Consider the following 27,359-nt stretch of genomic DNA (forward strand, 5'->3'; position numbering starts at 1 on the left):
ACCGAGGCTAATGACAAATCTTTTAGCACAGCAGTATAAATGGTGCCTGACTTTAACCACTGACCTTCTACCACTTCTTGATTATAATAAAATACTTCATTCATGTTGGCAAAGACCAATTTTACAATATTTCTGACACCACTTAAAGGCAGCAGAGGACTTGCCAAGGACTGGGTCCTTATTCTGTCCTTTAAATATGCTTAAAGTAAACATGTGCTATGTGCTACTAGGGCTGCAACTTACTATTACAATATTCCTAACAACACTTGAACGCAGCAGAGTACTTGACAATGATTGAGCCCTCGGTCTGTCCTTTTAACGGTAAGACAAGGATTATAACGTAGCCTGTAGTGAAGTGGTGGAGATACGGAAGGAAACTTAACAATGTTGAATACCTCAATGTCTTTATTGCTGTCGTTTGAGTCAAGGGTACAATGTTTAAAACATTCATCCAGTTGGAAACTGCCCACTTGCATGACATTGGGAGTGTTTAGAGAGACTACAGATAGTGTGTTTTTGCATAGGCGTAGCGCTACACAAACAACAAGTGTCTGGTTAAACATGGAAATGAAGTTGTAAAAAAAAAAAAACAACCAAAAAACAATACGTCATTATGAAACCACTGTATGAAACAAAACAAAACAAAAACAGAAAAGTCACATTAAATCACACTTCAAAGTATTTTGGTCGAGCTCCCCTGCTCTTTTCAGGAGCCATGGAATGTGATTGTCAGACTTTTGAGCAGTAACATTGATCAATCTAATGCCCCGGCAAACCGTTCATATTATCAAAAGCTTGCAACGCGCAAGAACGATGAGAGGGAATGTGCTACTTTAGACGACATCAGTGAAAGAGAAACAAGTCTTAATAATGATACTGAGTTGCTTTGAGGCTATCGCGTACTGTACCTCAGCTGTCATAAATGCTTTAATTGCAATCATAAGGCCAGAAGAAATTACATAGTGGTAAATATCCTTGTACTGTAATAGTATCTTGCTATATGCTTAGGCACCTTGGCTTTACTTTGCGTGCCCTCTATAAGAAAGTCATCGCTGAGCAGAAGAGCGTGCATAGAGGCACTAAAGAAGGCAGACTAAAGGGTAACTCCACCAATTTTAAACATTAGAGAGTGTTCACAGGTCTTGGGGAATTCTGCATATGTGGAAAAAGAAGTATAAAGCCTCCAGGGGAAGCTGAATGTAATCTGGTGAATTGCCTCAATTGATGTCGCTGAGTATCACTTGCTGAGTTGCATTGTGGGCAATGTAGGAGCAGTGGTGTAGCACTGCCCTTCTATGACACTGTTGGACTCATCGTTTAAATGATAATTTGAATGATCAAAATCGATACAGCAGAACCAGAGATATCACCTTTTGTATCCCAATGCCTACATTACCCACAATGCAACGTAGCCACTAAGCGACATCACTGGAAGTCATTTACAGAAGATTACATACAGCTTCCTCTGGAGCCACAAAAAAGCTTTATACTGCTTTTTTCCCCCCCCACATATGCAGCAGTGCTCCTCAAGACGTGTAAACACACTTTCCAAATATGTGAAATGGTGGACTTGCCCTTTAAGAAAGAGTTGGTTTGCCGTTTTTTCCTACATTATAAAACCTACAGCTACTAAGCAGTGAAGGCACCTTGCAAGCCTGCTTTTTAAGAGGAATGTCTCGAGATTTTAAAGTGAACCAACAGGTACAAAAAAAGCTACAAAAACAGCTAGGAGTAGAAAAAAAGACGAGACACATCAAAACATAAATAAAATGACATAAAGGATAATAAAAGTCATAATGGCCTTCTGAATATTGAACACTCCTATCACCACCCAAAATAACTGCCTGTTGGTGAATAGTCTCTGGATACAAAAAAAAGCAAAAAATACCTTTTGTTACGAGTATAAAGATGTTATATAAGATACAGTATGATAGGTCATATTCAAAAACATCACATGTGCTAACATATATTACTCAGACCATTGCTGCACTATTGGTAAGACATAATAAAAGTGAACTCAGCTAAATTCTAGAAGTGCTTATATTTCTATCCTGAACTGGTGAACGTTGAATAAAATAGCAATGTGTGAAGCTTTTGCTTTAAATATAAATTAAAAAAAGAAGAAGAGATGGAAAATGTACTGTATGAGGGGGAGAACTGATTTCACTCATCTCTTTGGAATGTGGAAACTTTTATCTCAACCGCTCTATCGGCTTGGAGCACAAACAGATAAATCTAAATTTAATTTGTTTTGTTCTTTTTTTTTCTTCCTGGCAGGATTGTATTAAGTAATTAGTAATAGTAATCACAAATGTCCAAATTTCACAGCATTTTGCTTCTTTTAGAAAGCAAAAAAAAAAAAAAAAAATCATTGTGCAAAGGCACTATACGTCGCAACCGTACAAAAATATGATGCTGTTTTCGGTACAGTGCTTGGACAGCGTCTCTCCTGTCCCTCCGATTTTTTTCGTGGGGTCCCTCTTAGGATGTGATCATTATTTGGTTCGTAAGACAAAGTCATAGGAAGAGTCTTGGATTGTCGTGGTCCCCAGCTTTAGTGGCTCCTTCAAGACATTAGTGGCCCATACCTGGTGGGAGAGAGAACAATGAGTCAGTCAGTGGCTGCAGACAGGTGTGGGTTCATGACTGTGACATTGTGGCACAGAAGGTCAAACAATGCAACAAACACCAGGGTGAAGTGTTGAAGTCATGCAGTTAACATGCAGTTTAAAGGCAACTTGACACTTCCTTTAAACCAACCCCCCCCCTCTTTTTAATTTTCCACTCACAGAATTGAAATCATTCTTCTTCTGCTTTTAATCTGTTTCTGGTCCAACAGACTTATCATTGTGATTTCATTAACAAGTCTGGCTTTGTGAGGGATATTATAGAGGCTGTTTGCTTGATCATCAATCAAAAGTATTTAAATTTCCTCAAAATGGTGAAAATTACTTAGGAAGTTCTCTATTAAGCCCTCTAAGTTCTCTATTAGACCCAAGCATGTGGAGAGTGTGTGGCTGCTGGCTTGTATATGGTCCAGTGTGCTGGTGTCAAATATCTGTAAGGTCTTGCAGCCAACTACGAGCAAGAAATCCAAAATCTACACAAAGCCCTTTGTGATCCTCTGTCAGACTGTGATGGTGTGCTAATCTCCAACATGCCAACCATTAATCTGACAAACCGGGCTGGCAGCCCTCCGAGGAGGCACGGCTGTGGTCTGAGCAGCACAAGTGGACGTGCACATGAGTGGAAAGGCTGAAAGGTTTGAGTGGCGTCGAGATGGCTGTCGAGTGGGTTTATAGAGGTGAGATCGGTGTGTATCTGTGTTTGTGTGTGAGTGTGTGTGTGTGTGTGTGTGTGTGTGTGTGTGTGTGTGTGTGGTCCTGTGCACTGAATATGCATCACACAGGGAGACATGTACGGAATCCCTCAAGGCCAAAACCTCTCTTCTGCCAACTGGGGGGACAAAAGGAGGAGGAGGCTGCACTTAGATCAGATTTTAAAATAGCAAACAATGTTTAAATGGCATCCTTAAAACGCTGCAGCGCAAAAGGCCAAACGGCAAGCTGGGCTATGATAGGTGCATGATGTGTTCCGAGGCACATGGTGTCATGTAAATCAAAGCGCTAGAGACATGACAACTTACTTAAGGAGGCGGCTGCACCTCGATTCTCTGTAATAATTTGGTGTTTCCCACATGTAGACTTACTTTACCTTTATTTTTGATTGTTTTGCGTGCATTGAGACATTTAAAATCCACAATATGTATATTACATTCTGAAAAAGACAGTTGACAGTCTCTTTAGTCAAATGCACTTGCTTTAAGGTGAACGCCATTCTGTTGGAAACTTGTGATTATTGTTTGCCAGTTCATGAAGACAATTGGAAAATGTTCGCTGGGAGGGATTGTGTGTGTTTTCTCGCTGCACTGGTGACTTCTACTGGTGGGTTGAGATGCAAGTTATTTCCTCACAGTGTAGCTGGAGCAAGGTCAGTTCTCGTTCCCTTCCCATTCTATCTTTAAATCAAAGCACTGTCCGCTGCCTGTGTGCATATAAAACCATATAGTCACTGATAGAGTCAATAAAAATCTCACAACTATTTTTTTCTTCCCATTTCTTTTTTTTTTTTTTTCTAAACCTCAACGAAAGGATTAATCGCTCCTTTATGGGCTGAGAAAATCCCCTGTGTTTTGTTTTCTGAAAGCAATTAGAAAAATGAAAAAAAACAAAACAAAAAAAACCCCAAAAAACATTGTGGCCAGGCTAAGAACAAGGCGATGTTTCTTGGGAGCCACCAGTTCCCCTTGCCTGCCCTCCCATTTGTGTGTCTTTTTTTCACACCCATTCACAAGCTCCAAGAGTCTGGTGCCTCGTGAGAACTCACCGTTGGCAACTGATTTGGTCTCTCCTCTGCCTGCCATCTGCAAGACATGAAGACAGGAAGGTAAAAAGGCAGCACAGATGCAGACGAACGCAGAAAGAGCGCTAAACAAATCTGCTTGGTTCCTTGAGCAAATTCTGATCTATAAATCTCCACCTACACAGACTCTCCAGATCTCCCTCACCAGTCGCTATCCTGCTCATCTTGCCTTTGCTGACATCACAGCATAGCACTGTTAGCTAATGACAAGGTCGCTAACCGCTACCTTTCCTGTCCAGGGCCCTTTTTACGTCAGTGCAGACCACCGCCTGGTGCCCTCCAGCTCCACTACTCAGTGTGGTGGACCACAGCCTCCAGCCTGAGCTGCAGCTGCTGGCTGCAGGAGCACGCTACTAGCAGGGTAGGAAGTTAGAACAGAAGGAAGGAAAGTTTATACTAGAGGAGGCTGAGTAGGTAGGATCTCCTTGTTGCACTTTATTATAAAATCTTGGGTGTGACTTCTACTATGCAGCTCCACGAACACAGCTTTTTCCATGTATAAAGATAAGATAAGTTTATACGCATTCGGACTTGTTTGAAAATTTGAGGTGATAACAGTAATTCAATACTGCGCAACCCAGCAAGACTTGTAAAGGATGCTGTAAACAGTTTCTGCATTAAGGCGATATAAAGTGAAGCTGGGCTGAGAGCAGTGATTTGTGGCTGTCAGAAGAAGGAGCGGTGATGTGATTCAGCCATTCGTGAAAAAAAAAAAAAAAAAGCAGTTGGACAACAGGCGCACTGTCGAAGTTTTTCTCTTTTTACGATGCAGAATTTACACTAAACCGTAATCTTCTGGATCTCGTTTGAGTCGGCTTTAACGAGTTATGGGTGTTAATGGAGTCGACGGCGTAATCCCTTAAAATTGCCTTTACTATGGCTCGGTTGATGTGTTCGCTTTGTTCCTCACACTTTTACAGCACTTGGAACATCTGGCGGACATGCTTTACAAGACTCCTTAATGCCCTCTGTGCATTTTTTGGAAAGCGGCTGATGTTTATTGCTCAATATTTACAGAATGCGGATAATCACATCCTTTATGGAACATGAATAATATCAAACAGAGAGTCTGCCAGAAAATTACACGAACGCAAGGCGCATTTGTCAAATCACGACTCTTAGGTATTATCGCTGTGATTAAAAATGAGCGGCAGTGTCCAACAGCAGCAGAGCAGCCAACAACACAGAAAAAAAAAACAAATAATAATTAAAAAAAAAAACATTCGACAGCGTGACAGCAGAGTGTGAGCTCATTCTGTGATACGTGCTTTGAAGAAACAATGTGCTCTTTTACCTCTCCAGGCTTATTCCAGATTTAACGGTGAGGTCAACTAGCTATGAGAGTTCTTTAACAAAAAAAACAAAAACAAACACAAGTGATTGTTACTCCCTTCGCTGCAACGCCAGGGTCAAAATGTTGTGAGATCATCTTAATATTCCACCGACATCACTGAGGCAAAAAAAAAAAAAAACACCCTCCTGATTGACAACAACTGGAAAGCCATGAGAAACCACGGGAAATCCTTCCAAGACCACAAACCAATTTGGCACAGCTGAAGCTTCATCTGGATATCCTCCAGGGTGTGCGACGGAGTGGATTTTCCCCCCTGATGGGTGAGACTGGTACTCAGTGAATAGTTTGAAATGAATAATAGCTACCTTGGTTGGAGAGGCGCCTTTGTTTTCCCATAGACTCCTCTTGTTGGTGACGTCGACAGGCTTCAGGTCCTGTCAAAGACAACGCATTATGTCAGTGATGCTCAACCTTCTGTGGGTCAATTTGAAAATGGCCTTCATATTTTGGCAAATGGCTGAATACCTGAGATGTAGAGGAGGACAGGGAGCTCAAGGAATGAGAGCAAAGGTTGATAGACACTGTCAGGTAGAGAGGTGCTTGTGTGGAGGATGTGGAAAATAGCACTTTTCCTAAAAGTCTAAGGCAATCCTCTTTTCAAGTCGTCCCACAACAATGCATAGAACTTTGTGGTAGACACTTATATCTAAGGTTTCCTTTTCCTGCAGTGTGTTACCTTTTTCGAGCCATAATCTGCAACATTAAAAGCTCTAACAAAAATATTTGGCTCAACTATAGATAAGAGTGAAGAGAGGCATGATACACATGAGCAGGACTGAAAAAAAAAAGCTTCCAGTCCCTCTTCTAGCTAGGCTTATGATAAGCATGAGATAAAATGCATGAGTGACACTGCATAACAAACCAGGTCTATAATGTATGTGACAGACGAGAGGGGACTGCAGCAAGCTCAGACACTTCCTGGGTTATTTCCCTCTGCGGCCACCAGGTGGTGCCAGAAAGGTAGGATCTTGACCCGACTGGCTCCACTGCATCATTTGAAAATGATTATAAAACATCTAGTGGACGGAACATGAGCAGCAGTAATTGTGACGTTGTTATAATAACAATGATACTGAATGGCTGATATCAGAGTCAGAGTACTACAGTTTATTATGATGTTGATCAGTGTGTGTGGAATGATTGCAGCTCAGATGTTTCTATGATCTTTCTACTGAATCCTTGTATCATAATAGGAGAAATATGGGCTGATAACATGTAAGGATTTTTGATTTTTTGTTATTTTGTGTAACATTCTGTATAGTTACATAATTTAGTATCAAATCATGATATACTTTGTAATATTTTGATTATTGGTTACATTGTTTCTCTTATGGACGTTTACATAACGTATTTGTTTATAGCGTCTGTGATCTTTTTTTTCCAAATTTCAGTAATCCAAAAAAAATATCTACATAAGGAGCTTTAAACATTTTTGAACAGACTAAAAGTTACTTTAATTTGTCTGCTTCTATAGCATAAAGAATCACCCACCAGTTGATTTCCAAACAAATGGGAGCAGCATATAAGCAGAGTAGCTAACTGCTGCTGACTGTATTCGGTTTTTGACTGTAGCTCCTGTTGGCTTGTGGACAGTTGGTGTTTACACAACTTGCACAGGACCTTTTGATGGCTGAGAGAAAGTAGGTTTCAGGCCTGGTGCTAGCTGGTTAGCATGCTAAGTTTCGTAGATGTTCTACAACACGATCCAAAGACGTGTTTGATAAAACGTCAAACCTGTTACTTCTCCATATTGTGATGATAACTGTAGTTTATTTTTTAGAAAGTTTGAAACTAAAACGTGTACATACTGCACCTGTGATGTATTGTTGATAATATAAACAGTTTATCACCCCCAATTTCAGCTCTTCGGCCCCTTCAGGACTGTTCGGGTGTGGTTTTAACAGATTTTCAGTAACCCACTGACCCACCAACAGTCATCTGATTCTGATTGAAATGTCATTAAATCTATCAAACAAATGTTTTACAGCGCATTCAAAGCAGATGTGTAGGTCCTGAGATTCAAAGAAACATTTCTTTGATAAGTCAAAACATATTGAGATAAATCTACATGTATTCAGGTCAATCAGACTTTAAGTTTCACAAGTATTTCTCTGTACACTGCATGTACTGTACTTCCTTGCAGCGGCGACCTACCGCTGGCCTTCCTCCTGACGTTTTGCCGCTCTCTGGGGTTTTATTCAGCCAGTCGTTGATGCGGCCCGCCACGCCTGTCTTCATCACAGCTGCTTCCTGTTTGGATAGGGTCAAAGGTCAGCAAAGCCTGGTCGTCATCGTCAGCGGGGCTGAGCAGGAAGTGCCAGTGTATTGGGCTCTTTCCTCTCTCTCTCTGTCTCTCTCTGCTCCAGTCAGACTCACACAAAGTTTCATGAACTTTCTCCGAGCCTCCACCACTCCTTTTTCTTTTTACCTTGAATGTGCTTCCTCCACTTCCAGGAGAGCTGAACACGTTGCCTTTCTCCCACATGCTCTTGATGCTTCGTATGTTGTCGGTGACCAGGGGCAGATCGGCCGCTCCGGAGCGAGGGGATCGAGACTCCTTGTTCTCTCTCTGCTGAGACAAAGTGGTGGGTTTAAAAAAACACACTAGCTTGCAAATAATAATGGTGACAAATTCTTACAGTGTCTTCTAAGTGTATTTAGAAATATGACTTTGGGTATTCAAATCAATAGATATTTAAAGATGCCACCTGTTGAAGGTCACTCAGGACTTATATGGGGGTAGAGCGACACATTTTACACATTTCTATGCATTATGTTCATAATTTAAGTTGTTTCTTAAATGTTTTATGCCGAAATTCTTGCATGTAGCACCTTTTAAAAAAAAAAAAAAACCAGCAGGAGGGAGCAGCATGCAGCGCTAGTTGTCACTGCTTATGTGTGACCACTAAGTAATAAAACTGAAATCAGATCAACAAATCCATTTTTGCCAATTTTATAGTCAATAAAATTCAGGGTTTTATAGATTTGTCTCATTTTTGTTTCCAACCCGTCATAAATCATATTTTCAGTGTGACTCATGGTGTTGACGCCTCAGTGAAGATGACCTAAGGCCTCAGTTTTATACTGTCCTCCTGACTGAGAAGCACACACTGCTTTTAGTGAGACGATAAAAGAAGAATGTTGTTTTTGGAAGCTGCACAAAGACTGAGATGGCTTTTCAAGTAAAGTGAGCCACCTGTTTGGATAATGTGTAACAGATGACGACAAGGATCAACTTACACTAGGTGAGATGACTGAAAATGTATTATTAAGTATACAAACTTATATGACAACTGATAACTAAGCGACCGAGTGCAACATTTTTTGCAGTGTTGAAGGCATGCTAACCTGAGCAGCCGAGGTGTACTGCTCCAGCCTGTTGTCTATCTTGGACACCACAGGAGAGTGAGCCGCCTTCACTGAGCTGCTGGGCGAGAGCAAATAGTTATACACACACAGCAGGGGACCACTTTGAATATTATTCACAGTGTGGTCAAGCATTTCATCTTTAGTGCCTTGAGAGAAACAAACATGCAACCCCCCCCCGAGTGAGGAGCAAAACTTCAACTCCAGGGTACATTTGTTCTACTCAGCAACACAGGAGTGTGAGGTTTAACATGCTTTGTCGCTGGGAGCAAAACCATATGTTTGGATGTCTTTACCTTTTCTGTGCAGACTTGTTCAGGAACTCTGCCCTCTCTCCGATCTGTTGGGAAAGAGTATTAGAGCTCTAAGTTAATAAATATTACAGCGATGTTCCGCACATGCATACATGACTGCAAACATTTTCCCTCACTCTTCAGTAGAGTTAAAACAGATGTTAGACCCAACCCTCCTCTTGATCTCAATGCTTCTCTCCTGCCTTTATTGTTTGTTTGAGCAGTTTCATTCTTTAATCCCACTCCTGATTTGAGATCATAAATCAACGTGCTGACGCACAAATGACTCTGTGTGATTCATAGCTTGAAAAGCATTATGTACTCAACTAATCACTGAACTGCAACGGTATCTTAAACATGGTGAATATATCATTTTGACTAATTTCTTCATATGCTCAATACGACGGAGTCTCCTGAGCAGCAACACACAATGAAACAGATTGTTCCCTCCATGTGCAAAATCCTCTGAAAGTCATGCACACACACAAACACACACACACACACACACACACACACACACACACACACACACACACACACACACACACACACACACACACAGAAAACACAGCATGTTTTTTTCCCCTATCTCTGCTGTTGGACTGTGGGAATCTCAGAGGATTGTTTATGATATATGAGAAAAAAACAAGAGAGGGGACACTCACAAAAAAAAACTTTAAATGTACAAAAGAGGAAAGTGCAGAAAAAAGCTCTCTCCCTGTGAAAAAGGGACCTTGCGCTCGGCTGCTACCGAATGTGGGAGTTCCCAAAATACTCCCCGACAGGAAATTCCCCATTCTCAGATGCGTTTTAAAGAGCTGTAGCCATCCGAACGCAGTTACAATAATCCTGTTAACCCTAATCGCTTCCCTGCATCCCCACTACGTCCCTCCGTCCCTCCGTCCCTCTACTCCACGGAAGACTGGACTTTATCTACAATACGGAGCGGGGTTATGCTGGTTACTGCTGATAACATGTGGGTGAGCTTCTGGGACTGTGTGTTCCACTGGGAGGTGATTGCTGATAACGATGCATACTTCACCCTGTTTTAGTCTAGGAGCTACGATATGTCAAGAAAACCGTGTATATTCTCAGTGGCATGCATGCAATTTTGAAATAGAAAGCTGACAGTTCTCAAAGAACTGCAGTGGCTGGAAGTCAGTGCAGAATTGGACCTGGAAAAATGTCACATTTAAGCGAGAAATAAAAACGGCCTTCCATATTCTGTGTTACTCAGATTATATTTTACTTGGACAATGGATCAAATATAATGCAACCCCATAGTATTACTTTTACACTCTTAGGAATAAAACTGCTGACTAGAACCATAAAGGTTCATCAACAGTTATTTTTTTCTTCAGAAGCAAATGGTCCCGGGTAAAACCTGAGCTTTCATTAACTCTTGCCTCCAGCTCCAGCAGGAAGCTGTTTTTGAATAGAACGCTCAGATAAACCAACTGTATGCTGCTGTCTCAGCACCAGAGAGCAGAGGAACAAAGTTAGCAAACAGCTAGCTGTTGAATGTGGGAGGTGGTGGAACCCAAAACAGAGGTAAAAGGCAGGTGAATATTGGATTTACATTCACCAAGTGACCAGAAAGACGACTCGTAATTAATGCTAATGTTGCTCCATATTTCTCAGTGTTTGCTGATACATGAAATTAGCCATATCAACTTCATTAACTCCTAACTTTCCAGCTGCCACAGGGAGCTGTTTTCAATAAGAAAGATCTGATAAACTGACGTTAGCTACCTACCCAGCACCAGAGAGTGCATGTTGTATTTGCTCATGTATGTTAACACATTAGATATCAACTTTGTGGTGTGTTTACAGCTGGTTCTAGTCACCTAACAAATAATATAACTGCTTTAAATCTGAGTTTTATCATGTGTTTGACTGTCTATTCTCTCAGGTATGAAAAAGTCCCTTTATTCGATACAGAGTATGGCATAAAGAAACCCCAAAACATTCCAACGTTGGACAATAAAACATGACATGCAACTGTATTTTGACATGTTTACACATTGTGACATAACAAAATGTGTAACACAGCAAATCAACAGTTCATACACCACACAGTGTGTGATGTATGAAATAAAAATCCAGATGCACACAGACACACAAACACTGATGTACCTACAGTGAACATGACCACAAAGTAAAGCCCTGTCTTGAGTGCAGCGGGGTAGAGAGCAACAGTTGAACACATTATTTACAAAACTGAACCAAAAAGAAAAAAATACTCATAAGTACTTGATTCCAGTACGATCAGAGCTCACACACCATTAAAGCCGAGCCTGGAGTCTGGAGTCTCACCGGGACGGGCCAGATGGATATTACTGCTAACTGTCACTAATTAGATTTTCTCCACTGGCTGAAAATCCCCCTCGAATTTCAGTGTGTGGGAGTTGGCTTTTGGCAACACTGAAAACATTTATTCACATTTGAGTTGATTAAACGTTCCTTCGCCGTGACATCCATTTATCTTCGGACGGGATGGGGAGGGGCGCACGCTGACTTGATTTGGATTGCTTTTCCAAGTGCAGCGTTACTTGTGACAAACAGGTTAACGAGTCAGCAGAACTCCAAAGTGAACATCAGAATAAAAAATTACAAATTTAGCAGCGGCTGGCTTTTTCAGATCTCTGAAATGGTTCATCGGGGCTCTTTCTATTTATGAACACCTTCGTCTCAGACAGATAACACCTCATGCAGAGAGCTGAAAGAGGTGAGGGGGGCAGATGAGGGTCATCTGGCACTTAATCTCTCCAAATACTTTGAATGTTTAGCTTGAGCTTTGCTGCACTGCCGGATGAGTGGGATTTGCAGCTTTTGGAGAGCTATTCTCTCGACTCCATCATGCTGGCGACTGCGCTGGGTGGGATGCAAATATAACACAGGCAATGTGTTTTATAGTTACAATTGTTGAATTATCTGTGTTTAACATTTGGTTGATTAATTGAGCATTCGCCAGACCCCTCCCGTGAGAAGCTCATGACTGGCCTTTCAAGCCTTAAATTTTGCCACATGTTGAAGCTTTGTGTGACTGTAGTAAGAGCAATATTTGGCAATTTAATAGTTTGAAGGTTGTGGTGGGACAAAGGTTCAGGACATCAATGCTGAATTAAAATGGGTTTTTAGCATTTCTGGCTAACTAGCTTACTGGAAACAATAGTACTTCCAATGCCAAGAAACATTTAATCAACTATTTCAGTTTATGGGGAGGCAGATTATGAAAAAAGCTCATGACAAGTTGTATATTCCCCCCTGTAGACATCTGGAAGCTACTATAACCAGACGGTAGGGTAATGCTACAATCCTAGCAGCTCCATCCTTTTTTATTGGATTTAGGGACATTTAACAGCCAAACTTTAATACTACATACAAAATGACACTGTGCTTTTACACTTTTCCTGATCAATATTATAATACTTGGACTAACTATCCCTAAAATTCAACGCAAGAAATTCTGCATGAATTGTCAAATGAGGAAAATGCTAATGATTTGCCTGGATGTGTAGCTTTAGCCTCAGCTTTAGTACTTAAGACTGTTTTAGAACAAGTAAGCTGCAAACATTTAAAAGTGAGCTGTGGACAGTGTTTTCATTTAGGTCAGGGAGCTAACAGGGTTAGCTAACCCTAACCCTAGCTCCTTCAAATAAAATCTGCCAACGTTACCCATCATATCAGCCTTTAAATGTGCAATATGTAAGAACTAGCCACTTGTTGAATTCATACAATATATAGAGGGCAGCATAGTTAGTTAGTAACTGCTAACTGTAGCAAACTGTATCTCCTGTCAGCTAGTTAGCCCAGTTAGCCATGCAGCTAGCAGTCCCAGCTGGGAGCTCAGAGTAGTTTTGAACCTGGATGGGCTGGGGCTAGCTGGTTAGCATACAAAACAATGCAACACGATAGATGTCATAGTGTTACAACTGTTATTCATACACAATCTTTTAGTAATTTTAGTAAAGTCTTGAATGTTTCAATCAAAGTTAATTCAATGGCCTGAAATGGAGGGCCCAGTGTTTTGAAAAATAAAATACTATCAATATTGAGTGGTAACTCTACCGTGTTATCATACTAAGGATTAAATATAAACAGAGAAACAATAACTACAAAACATGAGGCTTAGCAGATGAGAGGTAAGAAATGGCGGACTGACCTTTAGGGAGGAGCCTCGAGGGCTGACACACTTGAAGGGCCTCTCCTCCCCGTCCACGGTGTCTTCCACCTTCTGTCTCTTCTCAGCTGCCTCTGCTCTCCTCCGTTCAATCTCCTCCTTCATCTTCCTCTTCTCCTCCTGAGAAAGACAGACACGCTTGGCGCTGAGGCGGTTCAGGCATGACATGAGAGAGAAATCGAGTCCCGATCCTCGACATCTCTGTTACTCTTTATCCTGCAGCATCTCTGGAGTTAGCAGGGAACACTCTGTTAACTCAATCGGAGCGTGTGTAGGTGGCGCTCTGTTCTCTGCCAGCTCAGCTACGCCGGATATTGCTGCTCACGCTGGCGGCCCAGTTTCTCTTGTATTTACTCTAAACAAACCACTGTTGCTGCTGGAAACCTAAAACATGCTTCCTGTGTAATAGTGATTTTAGCCTGGGAACGAACTAACAGACCGAGAGTGTTGGAACAGCAAATGCAAAATCTTCTCAAGAACTGGGTCTAAGTTGAAATGCTTGGAAACGTATTTATATCATAATGGGTTATTATGCCGACTAGAAAATTGTATCACCGACATGACAGCCAACCAACAATCAGGAATGCAGCCGACCCACACAACAGATATGTCTCACTTTCTAATTGATTTTCTTACTCTGTCTAATGAAGCGGGCCAGGGACTAATTCAATTACTCGGAGTACATTTTTATTTACAGTGATCGCTAGGCCCCAGGAAAAAAAAAGCCATTCTGGAAAGCTTGAGACTTGCAGACTATCAACAGTTTCTTTTTTTTTTGTTGTATGAACCATTTGTACTGTATTCAGAAGAGGGCTGGTGCTTGGCAGTATATCAGCCCCTCTCCAGCAGCCTTGTCTTGGTTAATTAGTCTCTCTGTATCTCTGGGCCATCTTTTAATTACAAACCAAAAGGCCTCATTAACATCACACAAGAGGAGAACAGGGGCAGATAGCGGGGAAGACGGCCCGCCACGTTCGGAGCCAAGATCAACAAAGAAGGCCGGTCGGGGTTATAGTGAGAGGGCCGGGCCTCGGAGCGAGATGGAAGAATGAAAGGGGGTCGCGCGCTCGAATACAGATGTGCGAGCGTGGAGGAAGGAGGAGGTTATCACGTTTGAGATATGCAAAGGATGAGGTCGCTGTGAGAGGCGGCGGGCAGGAATGACACGCATGAGTTACGCATGGCGACCCCGATAAGTTGATTCATGATTGCGGTGAAGGAAAGGGAGATAATGTCACTGTGGCACTAGCATGGCTGTGATGGGTTGAGCTCACACAGGTTACGGCTACATGTAAATGCTAGTGTGAAAAAAAAAGGAGGCTTAGGTCAAATATTCTTATACGAAACCTGGTTATGTTTCCTTACAAAGAGGTGCAGAGAATTACAATTTCAGCTCAACTTTAAAAAAAAAAAAATTCGGAAGACACTGGAGCTACAATAGGGACGAGAAGTGGCAAGAACAGAAATGGAGAATGACATCAAAATCATCCTTTTTCCTCTACCTCCTCTCTGGCTTTTCTCTCCGCCTCCTCCTCTTTCTTCTGCCTCTCCTCCTCCTCCAGCACCTTCCTCCTCTCCTCCCTCTTCCTCTTCAGCTCCTCCAGCTCGGCCTCGGCCTCCTGCTGCCTCTGCCTCATCCGCTCGAACTCCTCGCTCTCTGCGTCGTCGCGGCGGCGCTTCAGCTCCTCCAGCTTGCGCTCTGCCTCGAGGCGGGCCGCGTCGTCCTGGTCTTCACCCGCAGACACCTCAGGGGAACGTACGCTGCCGCGGCTGGGATACAGACACACACACACACACACGGGTCAGAGCACACATGCAGGTTACAGTGTAAAACAAAGGTTGCGTGAGTGGGACGCAAAGCTGGTTGACACACAGGTGAGCGCCTGACATTTGATGCGGGCTGAATATTTAAATGCACACACGTCGAGGATTTGTCTCTTTCATGGACAAGCAAACACACACAGACAGAGAGGCAGAAACACATGCGCCCTCAAACAAACACCAAGAATCACCTCGGCGAGGATAACATTACAGCACATCTCAGGTTCCATCCAGTGTTTCACGCTGGGGATTAACTGCAGGTGACCCATGTACAAAGACACACTCCTGCTCCTGAACGCTGAACAATAACAGTGTGTTTGCTCTAAAATCTGATTCAGATACGCTTCTCAATTATTTCGCCAGCGCCTAAGGGAGCGCTTCTTGCTTTTGTACCAGCCTGAGCGACGTAAAATAAATGTTCCTGCCTGGTTTAACTGCCGCTGTTAAGCAACATGCAAACACTGTGAAGTGTTAAAACAAATATGAAGATTTATCCACTATAGCGTTTCAGAGTGAAATCATATTTGCCATAGTACAATTCAGATGTTTAGTATCCTCTCAAATCTACTACTTTTTATTTTAAAGGTGCACTTTGTAGTTTTGGGGAGGAAATTAACTAAATTAACAAACTGTATTTGTTTTCCTGACTGAATGAACTGAACAAACAAACTGACCTTAAAGGACAACACAGTTTTATACTGTTTTACTGTGTTTATATGTGGCAGAAACAATCATCATCCTATACAATGAATTTCAAACAGGAAGTAAATTACCAAAAAGGGATAACATTGTATATTGGCTTAAAACGTTCATGCTGGTGTGTCCCTACTAACAGGAGAAAATGGGTAAAATGAGGTGGAAGATTCTGTTTTGATTCCTACCATTTCATATTTCAAAAATGCTCTGACTAATCCCGTTAATTGAGAGCTTCAGGGACGCATTCGTGACTGCCAGAAAATGAGGGCATGTATTTCGATGAGTTTTGTTAAAAACACAGCTTCTTGAATAATTCATCAGGCCTGGCTATCCCCAATTAGGCCTCAGTGGAAACCAGGAGTTCAGTCCAAGTGTGTTGTTGTGTCTGTGTACCTGAGGGTCCTCTCAGGTTTCCTGTGCTGTTTGGGAGCCGGCTCCTCCTCGTACAGCCCTCCGTTCTGCTTCCCCTGCTCCTCCCTCTCCTCCCTGGCCCTGCCTCTCTCGTTCACCTGCAACAGAACGGAACCACAGGTGAGCGAAGAACGCAAGCGGCGGGAGCGCTGAGTAGGCCGAGTCTGGCGCGTGACATCACAGGATGTCAAAAGAGAAACGGAACGAGAGCACAACCCAAACAAAATAACACATAAGATCACATCACACAGCGTCCACTCCAGAATTACCACTGAGACAGGATCAACTAACGTGTGATCACCACTGGACTGTCTCCAGCTGTTTACTTTCTGTCTCTGCCTGTTCACCGCCATCAAAAACATTATTCAACTTTTGAAAATTATTATCATTATATGTCTGAGCTCAATATGTACACTGCCAGTCAAAGCATCATATATTATCAACCTGTAGCGAAGAACATCTTTCTATTACTGCTATCTAACAAAGTCTGTACATTTTGTACCTTTATTAAATAGAAGCTAAGCTGGTTGCCCTTTCAGCACAGCTGTCTTTAATAAGTATTTAAGACTTAAGATTTAATGAAGACTCTATTTACAACATGCAAGCTGGCCTTTTAATATACACTCACTTTGATAAGGTCTTTGCAAAATTTGTAGATTTAACAAGCGCGTGGATGTCTTTGAAGACATCTAGAAACTGAGAGGAGCTCTGGTCAAAAGAGGTCAAACAGACCTGGACTGACTACAAAATTAAAATGCTTAGTTCAGAAGGGTATTTCTGTTCAGAGAACGCTCACTTGAACTGTGCGGAGAAGAGTTTGGCAGGCACAGTTTATGGAATCCATTCAAATCACTGGCCTGTCTGGACTCAAAATGAGCAGACTGAGCTGCTGCAGATGAAATATGCATTAAAGGCAGATTAAGTAAGAATTGGCCACCTGTCAAATTTATACTCAAAGGCAGCATATTGCCAGAGTAAATGTTTACTGCTGCTAACTGTGGCCAATTAGCTAGTTAGCTCAGTTAGCCAAGCAGACTAGAAGCTGGAGGACCAGGGGAGTGTTAGTGTTTACACCGCTAGCATAGGAGCTTTGAAACAAAAAGTTCCAGGGCTTCTTCACATTCTATTGATAATTTTAGTTTTAGGATTTCTTCAAACAAAATTCTGACGTATTGCCCGTTGTCCCATACATTTGGGATTTGTAGTTCATCAGGTCATTGACTTTTGGTCATTTCGTAGTAGAAGTTAACATTTGACTGGAAGTGTACACACGACATGATGGCTCAGTAATCTCCCTCATGATGTCGAGACACCTATTATTTCGAAATACATGATGTTCCTCTGCCGGAGTGAGTTCTTGGAGTGGAGTCAGTGTCATTGGTGTTTCTGAGGTGGAAAAAGACATGCACACTGTGAGCACTCTTGTGAGACATTGTGTTAACCTTATCATAAATCTGACCTCATACAAACGCAGGCTGGGTGACCACCAGTTTGCAAACGGCGCAAACCACACTGTGATGACACAAGATGTCTGGGTAATTTCAGCATCGGGCTCCGACGTAAATCACAACAAGATCGGCCTTTTTTTTTTCAAAGCTAATTTTTCGTGGTTTGTGTTCAAAAGATTTCTGTTTAAAAGACACTGAAGTTACCCAGAGAGATTTTCTGTGCTGTGAATCACACCTCTACTGAAACTCTTACCACATGTATGATACCTCATTATCCTCTGAGTGCAGTATCTCAGCTACCTCATTGTCCTCTTCAGTGTCATTTCTGAGTGTCATAGACTCGGAATCTACATGATCATCCTCGGGTACCTCTTCAGCCTCCTCTGACGCTACTACATCCTCCCCAGCCTCTGTGTCTGATGACTTGTTGACTTGCTCTGAATTCTCACTGACTACTGAACGTGTCTGTTCTTCAGGGGGCTCCTATGACAGAAGGTTTACAGCAGCTCTTTGAAAGAAAGATCAGCGAGCGACTCAAGGATGTGCGTGTCTAAGTCTATAAATCAATGACCATACCTCGTTTTGAATTTTAGGTTCTTCGGTGGATTCCTACAGAAACAAGCATCACATGTGCAGGGAGCGTCAGCTACACGAGTACAATAAACGTCTAAAGGAAAACGAGTGAGGACGAGCCGAACACTCACCTGTTCTCTCAAGTAAGACCTTCTTGGTTTGTCCTCCACCACCTCCACTTTCTGCTCCTCCTCTTCCTCTACACCCTCCTCTGCCTCCTCTCCGCCTTCGGGAGCAGCCTCTTCTTCCTCCCTCGGCTCCTCCGGCTCCTTCTCCTCTCTCCTCGAGCTGTACACCTCTGTCTTCTCCTCCTCATCCTCGCGGTAACGACCCCGACGCCAGGAGGACGGCCTCTCCTCTTCTGCGTTGTTCTTCTCCGTGGCGGCGGCGCTGTCGTTGTCCTCGGCCGCGGTGGGGTCCAGCTGCCTCTGTCTCTCCAGCGCCTCCTTCAAGCGCCTCTGCCGTCTCTCCTCGCGTTTGGCCATGCGCTCCTGCAGGGCTTGGTCATCGTCGTCTCCACCGCCCCCTTCGTAAGACCTGCTCACAGTCTCTGTCACGCTGGGAGGAGAGAAGAGGAGACAAACATTTCACTGTGTGGCCTTTTGTTAATGATCGAGGTCAGAGCAACAGACGTCAGCTGTTAAGAAAATGTGGGTAGAAAACTGAATGCGCAGTATTATCTGAGATGCCCTTGGTCAAGGCCATAACCCTCAACAGATTCATGGTTGTTTAGTGGCGAGAGTCTTGCTCATGTTCACTCTAAGCAGTTGTCAGGCTTGGATATGAGTACATGTAATTAATGTGCAGCAGCGTGATGCTGACTGAGCATTAGCTTGCGCTTTGACACGGACTGACAGTCTCTGGAGTACATCCCTGACACGGGACACTGATCAACAGCATACGCCCAGTAAAGTTTCTTGAAATCTTTGGGACCTGATCGACTGGCTGTCTGTAACTTAAAGAGAAATTCACTACAAGAGCAGAACGCTCAAGCAAACTTGCTGTTGCAAAAAAAAGAAGAAGACTAAATTAAATTCTGTGGGAGGAAATCAAAGTTTACAGAGAGTGGCTGCCACATCATTGTCAGCTCCCGAGCCAGCATGTGGACTGACTATTGGCTGTACTGTCTTCCCCACAGATATTCATTTTAAAATAAACTGCCAGTCAGGCCTGAAAATAAACAGAAAGTCAAGAAATGTATCTTGGATTCCAGGTCTTGAGTCATTGTTTTTTTTTTTTTTAATTATTTCTTTATCCTTGACTCATCGGTGTCTTGGTTTTGGTTTTGAGTTTCGATGTTTCATTATTTTCATTTTGTAGAATTATTTTTCCCACAATTTTTTCTCTGTGCACCTGCGTTTACTTCATTTTTTTAAGCCTTGTGTATTTCAGTTTGTCTTTTTATCAGTTCATCTGTTTTGCTCCTGGTGTTTTCTGCCGTTTTTTGCATTTCCATTATTTGGACTACAGCTTCTTGTCATTGAGGCTCAATTTTGTCTTTCTACCTGCCAGCCATCTTTATGCTCAAACACAACGAATAGTTATTTTATATGCACTTGCTCAGTTATTACCTATAACTACCAACTACAATGTAAGCAGGATTGTACATCCATCCTGGCACCTCAGAAGTTGTACTAAATGCTAACTTCTGCATGCTAACATGCTTACAAAGACAGTGTTATCATGCTGTTGTTAGCAGGTACAATTTTCTACCATGTTCACCATTGTGAAAATGTTAGCATGCTAACATCTGCTAATAAGCATTGATCACAAAGTACAGCTGAGACTGATTGGACTGTCATTAATTCAAAGGTATTTGTTCGTAAACCAATTTATCGGACAGCCCCAAATTTTGACCTGATGCTGGCGCGAGGTGTGAAGTCAGAGAGTGACCAAAGTTATGACCCAAAATGGTGGACCAAGTGACCAACCGGCTGCTTGGATGAAAACACGTTATTTACTGTATATCTCTTCAGCCCACCAAACACCAGCTGTACATCCATCCACCTCGCTCCAAATATCATGACTCATAATATTCTGACCTCAACGTCTGGCAAACATTATCCTTACATCCACACAATCAACAATGGCTTGTCAAACTAGGTCCTGCCTCAGCATCCTCCCGCACAATCCCCCTGTTGTTCGACTGGCCCAGGATGTATCTCTGAGCTCATAGGGGGGAAACATTCACGATCACAAAGCCGTGTCTGTGCTGCTAGATGTCAGAGCAGCCCACCACATCCACTGTGGCCAAGACGATTGATCTCATCGCCTCGAACTGCATAGAAATGGATATTTAGCCTCTTTTGTAGTCTTTCTGTTGTATGGGGATGAGATCATGGTATGGGTGTCATTTTGATGGCTGGCACTGGGCAGAAAGTCAATTCTTGCATTGGTTAGAAATACTGAATATCATGAAAAAGCCACTTCACTGAATTCCATCATTCAACACCTCAAAGTATTACAATATTATGTCAGCTAGCCAACCATAGGCACCATCAGCCTGTAGCGCTTTGGATTTCTCCACATGTTGAAGTGCTGTAGCCTACAGGGGCTGTAGTAAGAACAATACTGCTGTTTTAAGAGTTCGGAAGGTTGTGGAGGGTTTTTCCCTTTCTTAAACCATAAACACAAGCTCAAGAGTGTGAGGACCAGATTAAACAGTGTCTTTATATGCTCTGATGTAAATTCCAAATGTTAGCATATCTGGCTAACTAGCTTACTAGCTCTGGTACCTAAGTGTTACTTCCGATACCAATGAGCACATCCTAACTAAAATTTCTGAGGGACTAGATTACTAATGTATTTCCCCACTGTGTGGAAGCTGGTCCTCGTGCTTTAAGACTTCAGGGGTATTAGCCTAATGTTAGCATCTGGCCTGGTAATCTTGTTACATTTGCTATACACAGTGATTACTGGTCTAGCCTTAGCTAGCTACACTGATAACATTTGCTGGAAACAGCTACAGCTAGCAAAAAAAGTTGACGGCTAAAGGCTTCTTTTCTCTTCTGCTATCTTAACGCAAAGATGCTGCCACTTTACATATTATCATCCATTTTGCCAAACACACTGGTTAGTTTTTTTAATCCTAGAAGCCTTTTTTTATGTGACGTTAAAAGTGAAAACGTGGTTTGAAATTCGAACAAGAATGTACACGAAGCAGCAGCACATGATAATGTTAGAGCCAAATAACTAACTTAATCAAGTGTTTAGCTATTAAGCCCCTTTACAGGAAGACAAAAGAGTATTCCACAGACTTATGGAGTGATTGTTATCTAGCTAGCTAAAGCTATCATCATTTGCTGGAAATTGTTAAAACAACCAGAAAACCAGTTGCTGGGTAGACATCTACAGAGGCTTTTCTCCTCTTCTGCCTGGACCTACACTTTGAAAAGAACATTACTGCGAACTGAATATATGCTGTACACAAAGGAAAAGCTAACATAAGCTGCAGATACAGCTACACAGCTAACGGTCAGTTGTTTTATGAAGGAATAAAACAATCGAATGTTCCCATTTCCCAAAAACACTGTATTCTGTGTACAACAGAGGCTGTGAAAGAATTTCTGGAGGCATTCTTCTGAGTCGTCCTGACATTTCTTCCCATAGAAAAGGGACTCGTGTTGATTATTTATTGATGAAGTACTCTTCCTTCATCCAGACAGGATGATATGACAGTGACAGCTTTTTATCCTTCTTCCTTGCTGCTCTCTTTTTTCCTCCTCGGCTGGACAAAAAATTGTGAGCCGAGCAGTCGGCTGCCGGCGACGTATTTGTCACAGACAGACGCCGTGTTGCGTAATCCTGCATGTGTCACCTGTGGCTGTTGGTCAGGACCAGACTGTCTGGCTGTCCGCTGGGCTCCTCGCTCTCCCTGCTCATCAGCCTCTCCTGGCGTGCCCTGCGCCTCCTCTCGCGGGCCGCCTCCTCCTCATCATCATCATTCCTCGCCAACCTGAGGGAGACAAAGGAAGAAAAGAAAGGGTCAGGAAACAAAGGGACATTTTCTTTGTATTTTTCTTTTCTTTCTTTTTTTTTTTTAATTCCAACTTGCAACCCTTCATCTCCTTCTCCCCCTCCTCAATTTAGCTTCACGGTCAGATACTTCAAAGGGGAATGATTCTTTAAAATTGCACTGTAATCATCGCAGTGACCGATTCTAGAGGATTTTGTAGGGAGTGTTTTTTTTTTTTTTTTTTCCCCTTTCTTTTTTCTCTCCTATCAAGCTGACCTGTCATCTGTGCAACAAGCAATACTTCTTATCGTGGCTGCACTTTTCACAAGCTGATAAAAACTCAGCCTGGAGAAGCGGCTTGGCTGAGGATGAGAGAGAGCCGGAGAAACTGTGCTCGCGCTGGTTTTTTTGGCCAGCAGTTGGAACAGAGCAAAAGTTGCAGAGGTGTGGGCCAAACGAACACCAGCCACGAGCAAGTTTATGTCTCTGCAAGGAATGCTACACCGCATTAAATGTAGAAATTGTTTTTTTCTGGAGTTGACCAACTGGAGTTAAATTGTCAAAACTACTTGTTCTGACAAAAGTTGACTGAGTTTTATTTTCAGTATACTACTACTACTTTGCTGATGCCAATTTCAATGTTAAATATCACCTTTCCTTGCTTAAAAGGAATAGTTTGGCAATTTCAGTACAACTCTCATATCTGAAGCTATGCTAACTTTGATGCTACAAAGGGCTAGCTTAGTTTAGCAGTAAGAGTGGAAGGAACAGGGGACAGCTAGCAATGCCTCTGCCCGAAGATTTAAAAGAATTCTGCCCTGTCCTTTAAAAAAAAATAATAAAATAAAAAAACAATCATTAATTACCAAGTTGTATCTTGTGAGTTTACCAATTGACAGAGGCACACTTTCAATTTACATGCTGACAGACTTTAGGCTAAATGTAGCTAGCCGGTAGCAAACTGTAGCCGTACATGTAGGCTAATGGACAGGAGTACTGATATTTTCAACTTATTCTCTGTAAGAAAGCGAACTGAGGTAACAACAAAATGACAATTTATGCTTGAATTCATTACCGGGAGCTTTATGACAACCTGATGTTTCCACTGCTTCCTCTTCTGTTAAAATTCATGACCCAAGTTTAGCTTTTCTTACCATGACATGCGACTTCATGCATACAGCTAGAAGAAGTTTATTTAACACAGTTCCCCTTTGGTATATTTTCTTACTACTATGCATAACTGGTCAAGCAATAACTGCATTAGATTCATCATGAGGTCACATCAGGTCATATCCGACACAACAGATGGTATTTTTGTTCTTCTGCATTAGACATTTAGAATTGCACTGCTGCTCCTTCTCTCCAGTGGTTTTTCTTGTCTTGTCTTCAAAAAAAGAAAAGAAAGAAAAAAAAAAAAAAAAAAAAAAAGCCTAACATCGCCAAAAACTACAAACCGCCCATATGCTCAATAGAGCCAAATCCAAAGCAGACATGCTGTGGATTATGCACGTCTTTATTAAATGCAGTGGTTTAAGTGAAGGGTGTGGCCACATGCAATCATCAACATAACTCCATTGTTCGCCATCTAGCTGGCTAGTCAACTACTGTATGTTTATGTGCTTAGATTTGATTGAAAGCAACAAGTTGGGACATTTTTCTGGGGCTGGTCCAAAGTCGTTCTGAGGAAATCTTACTGTGGTAGAAGCAGACAGGTTTAGGGGGATGAGGCTACACCCAAAAAGTAAAGTGTACTTAATACTATATTACAAATGAAAGCATTATAAACTGAAGATATCTTATAGTACAACACCAGAGACAGAATTTGATCGGATCTCGAACTGCTGTATTTCTGGCCACCTGACGCCCATGAACTCAGCTCCATGCTTGATCTGTGTTGCCCTGACTGACCTTTTACACTTCTGCCGCTTACCACATGCCCAGCTACCTGACATCACAGGGCAGCCTTTGAGGTCAGCTGGCGAAGCGTGCTATTACATGTTAATTGCAACATGTGTGGTGAGCCGAGCTAAAGCTGTTTGGGTTCATGTTGGGTTTTTTTTTTTACAGCCTGTGAACAACAGTTTCCTTCTTCCTTTCCTTCCCCTCCGCTGTTCCCCACGCCTCCCATTTCTCTCTCCCTCTCGTTCTCTCAGATGAGGAATGCTGTCATAACAGAACAGATGAATCTGTTAACGCCCAAGCTGGACCTATGGGAGGGTGACATCGGTGGCGTCAGGCAATGCTTTACACGTGTGCTGAGTTCAGATAACTCAGCATCTTTAAGCATCCAGATTAGACTTTTTCAGCCTTAAAGCTATCCAGGGTAACTTTTGCTGAACACCAGCCAATATGGCCATGAGTTACAAATGGCAAAACATAAAAGAGTGCAATCAGGATTAGGTCCTTAAACCCACAAATAAAAAGGGTGGTTGCCAACAATTGGCTAAATGAGACTACAGAGGCTTTTGGGGCATAAGAAGCCATCTTTCCGAACATGGAGACTCATCTTCGCTTGTTGTAAGTACATTCAAAAATGTACTAAAATTGTCAACATAATGTGAAGAAATAACAGTTTCCATGTTGCAACCTCTACTTATTAGGATGTAGAGATATCTACCGAGGTTAACATGCTAGCCAGCTGACTCCTGCCCGTCTCAATCTAAAGCTCCCCTGCTAGCGGTGTGAACACCAAAACTCCCAGTTTGGGCCACTAGCTGAACGGCTAACTGGGCTAATTATCTAACCGCAGCCACAGTAAGCAGCAGTTAGTGGCTGCTCTGGTGATAAGCTGCCCCCTATCTGTAGAGGAAAGAATTCCATTTTTTTACTCTTGTAGGAGAAAGAATGTCTTACTTCCATCTCTCAAAAGTACTACAAATAGTCTTGCTGTATAAAAAAAAATCCCACCCACAAACAAAAACTTTTTTTTTTTCATTTTTATTCATTATCTGTCATATTCAGTTTAGTTCCCCTGCAGTAGAAAGTATATTAACTCTTATTTAAAATGCCAGAGTGATATGTGGTCTCTGTGGAGAGAAAAAAAAAGAAGTGAAACAACTGCCTTGGCTCCCAAAGGACTAACCCACCCCTGAAACAGCACCAAATGTCATGAGAAAGGGAAAACGATGACAGCTAAAAAGGGAACAAAAGACTTTATTGGTGGCGGCAGCAACGACGACAGTCTCAGGGTTAAAGATTCCTCAGTAGGAGAGAAGAACAAACTCCTAAAAGCTGAATTAGCATTCCTGTCAATCACGGCCCTTGGCTAGAGACGCGTACACACAACCAAAGCCCTGATTTATTATCCCTCTCCTTACCTCAGCCCCAAACCCTATCAGCATACTGACACAGACATATGGAGGGAAAAAAAGAGAATGAGGATAAAGAGGAGAAGTGGGAAATGAAAAACGGGAAGGGAAAGGGCGTGCGCGATAATGGAAAAAGGAGTAATCTGTAGATTTTATCATGGACGACACCTTTTCCTGTACAGAATGATGTGTAGGCCACAGTTACAGACTTCAGGTGCAAGCGTCTGTCAGAACGTAGCATGCGACAGAGTCCTTTGTTCTTTTGAACGGGTGGCCAAGCACACACACTGCTGACTGACAGCTAATATGGGCCCCCCTCAACACACATGTGGCCGATGCAGCTGAAAAGGAAATTAAAAAGTCTTGTTACACATGAGCGTAAATTCCTCATTCGCTCGAGTTCCCTTCACATGCTGTGCTGTACTGTAAAGCTGATTTTCAGGCAGAGGACAGGCACACAAAACATCCCCATCAGCGAGCCTATTAGGGAGAAATATGTCCAAATATTTTCTTTACAAGCGAAATATCTCAGAAATGTCAGTGAAAACAATTTGGGAGAAGCCCATGAGAAAAGACTTCTTCACCCCCCCCCCCCAAGAAGGGGAGGGAGAGGAGTAAAGAGGAAGATAGAAAGGGAAAAAAAGCCGCTGTGAACGGAGGGGAGGGGGAGAGAAGGAAGGGATGGATGAAGACAGGGGGAGAGGGAAAGTGGGTGGGGGCTGTGCTTGCGCTGTCAGAAATGCTGACCCATTCCCACGCTGGCCTCCCTGGACCGTTTCCCTTCCTACCGCCGGCCCAAAGAACCACAGCGCACCCCGTCTGTCTCCCCTCCCCACCCTGACTCTCTGCTGGGCGGGCTCCAAGAAAACACAATGTTAGCTGTGATAAAATTCCCCCTGACTACATTTATTCTTTCATGAAAATATAAAAAAATTGCACTCTCTTGTGGAATGTACGATTTAGCTTTAAAAAAAACCTGCAACAATAGCTGAACTCCCTTCCAAGCTGATGCGGTGAGCTCGACATACGTGGCTCAACCTCTCTCTCCTCTATCTCCATCGCTTTATCTCCATCTCCCCGTCTCTTCCCGACAGAAGCAAAAAGGTTTACGATGCAGGACCGGGTCATGTTTGGAGCGGTCCATTCAACCAGGGCGGGGATTGTTTGCCATGGCTCATTCACGGAGGATGGGTGTTATTTCCTCGGCCCCTTCCTGGTCTCTCGGGGGAGGGGAGGGGGCAGATGTTGAGAATGAAGAGGAGGAAGAGGAGGGAGAGAGAGAAAGTGGAACTCAGGCAGGAGAAGGGATATCAAAAGAGAGAGGACGTGAAGACGGAGGAGAAGAAGAAGGAGGACGAGGTTTGGAGAGTGTGAGAAGAACGAAGGGGAAAGGGGAAGAAGATGAGGAGAACGAGAGGGAGGAAGCTGAGGAAGCAGGATGAGGGAGAGCAGAAAGATAGTAAAAGACAGTAAAAGAAAAAAGACAGTGACACTCAGAAGAAGAGGAGAAGGACTATGACAAGAAAGAA

General features: G+C 42.7%; 1 protein-coding gene across 11 annotated transcripts in view; it reads right to left on the reverse strand.

Annotated features, from left to right (window-relative positions):
* Nucleotides 1-383: 383 nt before the first annotated feature.
* Nucleotides 384-27,359, reverse strand: part of cald1a (caldesmon 1a) — a 61,027-nt gene continuing 34,051 nt past the window's right edge. For 4 of the 11 annotated variants that reach the window (XM_037121899.1, XM_037121897.1, XM_037121900.1 and 1 more), the window contains exons 3-16: nucleotides 22,385-22,522; nucleotides 18,699-19,125; nucleotides 18,571-18,603; nucleotides 18,262-18,477; nucleotides 16,529-16,644; nucleotides 15,121-15,388; nucleotides 13,601-13,738; nucleotides 9,439-9,482; nucleotides 9,125-9,200; nucleotides 8,205-8,348; nucleotides 7,931-8,026; nucleotides 6,082-6,150; nucleotides 4,387-4,423; nucleotides 384-2,588 (exon numbers count right to left, since the gene is read on the reverse strand). In XM_037121899.1, coding sequence (XP_036977794.1) covers nucleotides 2,575-2,588; nucleotides 4,387-4,423; nucleotides 6,082-6,150; nucleotides 7,931-8,026; nucleotides 8,205-8,348; nucleotides 9,125-9,200; nucleotides 9,439-9,482; nucleotides 13,601-13,738; nucleotides 15,121-15,388; nucleotides 16,529-16,644; nucleotides 18,262-18,477; nucleotides 18,571-18,603; nucleotides 18,699-19,125; nucleotides 22,385-22,522 — 1,816 coding nt within the window. In that variant the 3' untranslated portion in view covers nucleotides 384-2,574. Of the gene's footprint in view, nucleotides 2,589-4,386; nucleotides 4,424-5,716; nucleotides 5,769-6,081; nucleotides 6,151-7,930; nucleotides 8,027-8,204; nucleotides 8,349-9,124; nucleotides 9,201-9,438; nucleotides 9,483-13,600; nucleotides 13,739-15,120; nucleotides 15,389-16,528; nucleotides 16,645-18,261; nucleotides 18,478-18,570; nucleotides 18,604-18,698; nucleotides 19,126-22,384; nucleotides 22,523-23,597; nucleotides 23,739-27,359 lie in introns of those variants that run through there. The other 7 variants (XR_005078950.1, XM_037121905.1, XM_037121902.1 and 4 more) reach the window with 7 other exon arrangements.

The sequence above is a fragment of the Acanthopagrus latus genome, chromosome 14 (genome assembly GCF_904848185.1).
Source record: "Acanthopagrus latus isolate v.2019 chromosome 14, fAcaLat1.1, whole genome shotgun sequence".
In the NCBI taxonomy this organism is placed as follows: Eukaryota; Metazoa; Chordata; class Actinopteri; order Spariformes; family Sparidae; genus Acanthopagrus; species Acanthopagrus latus.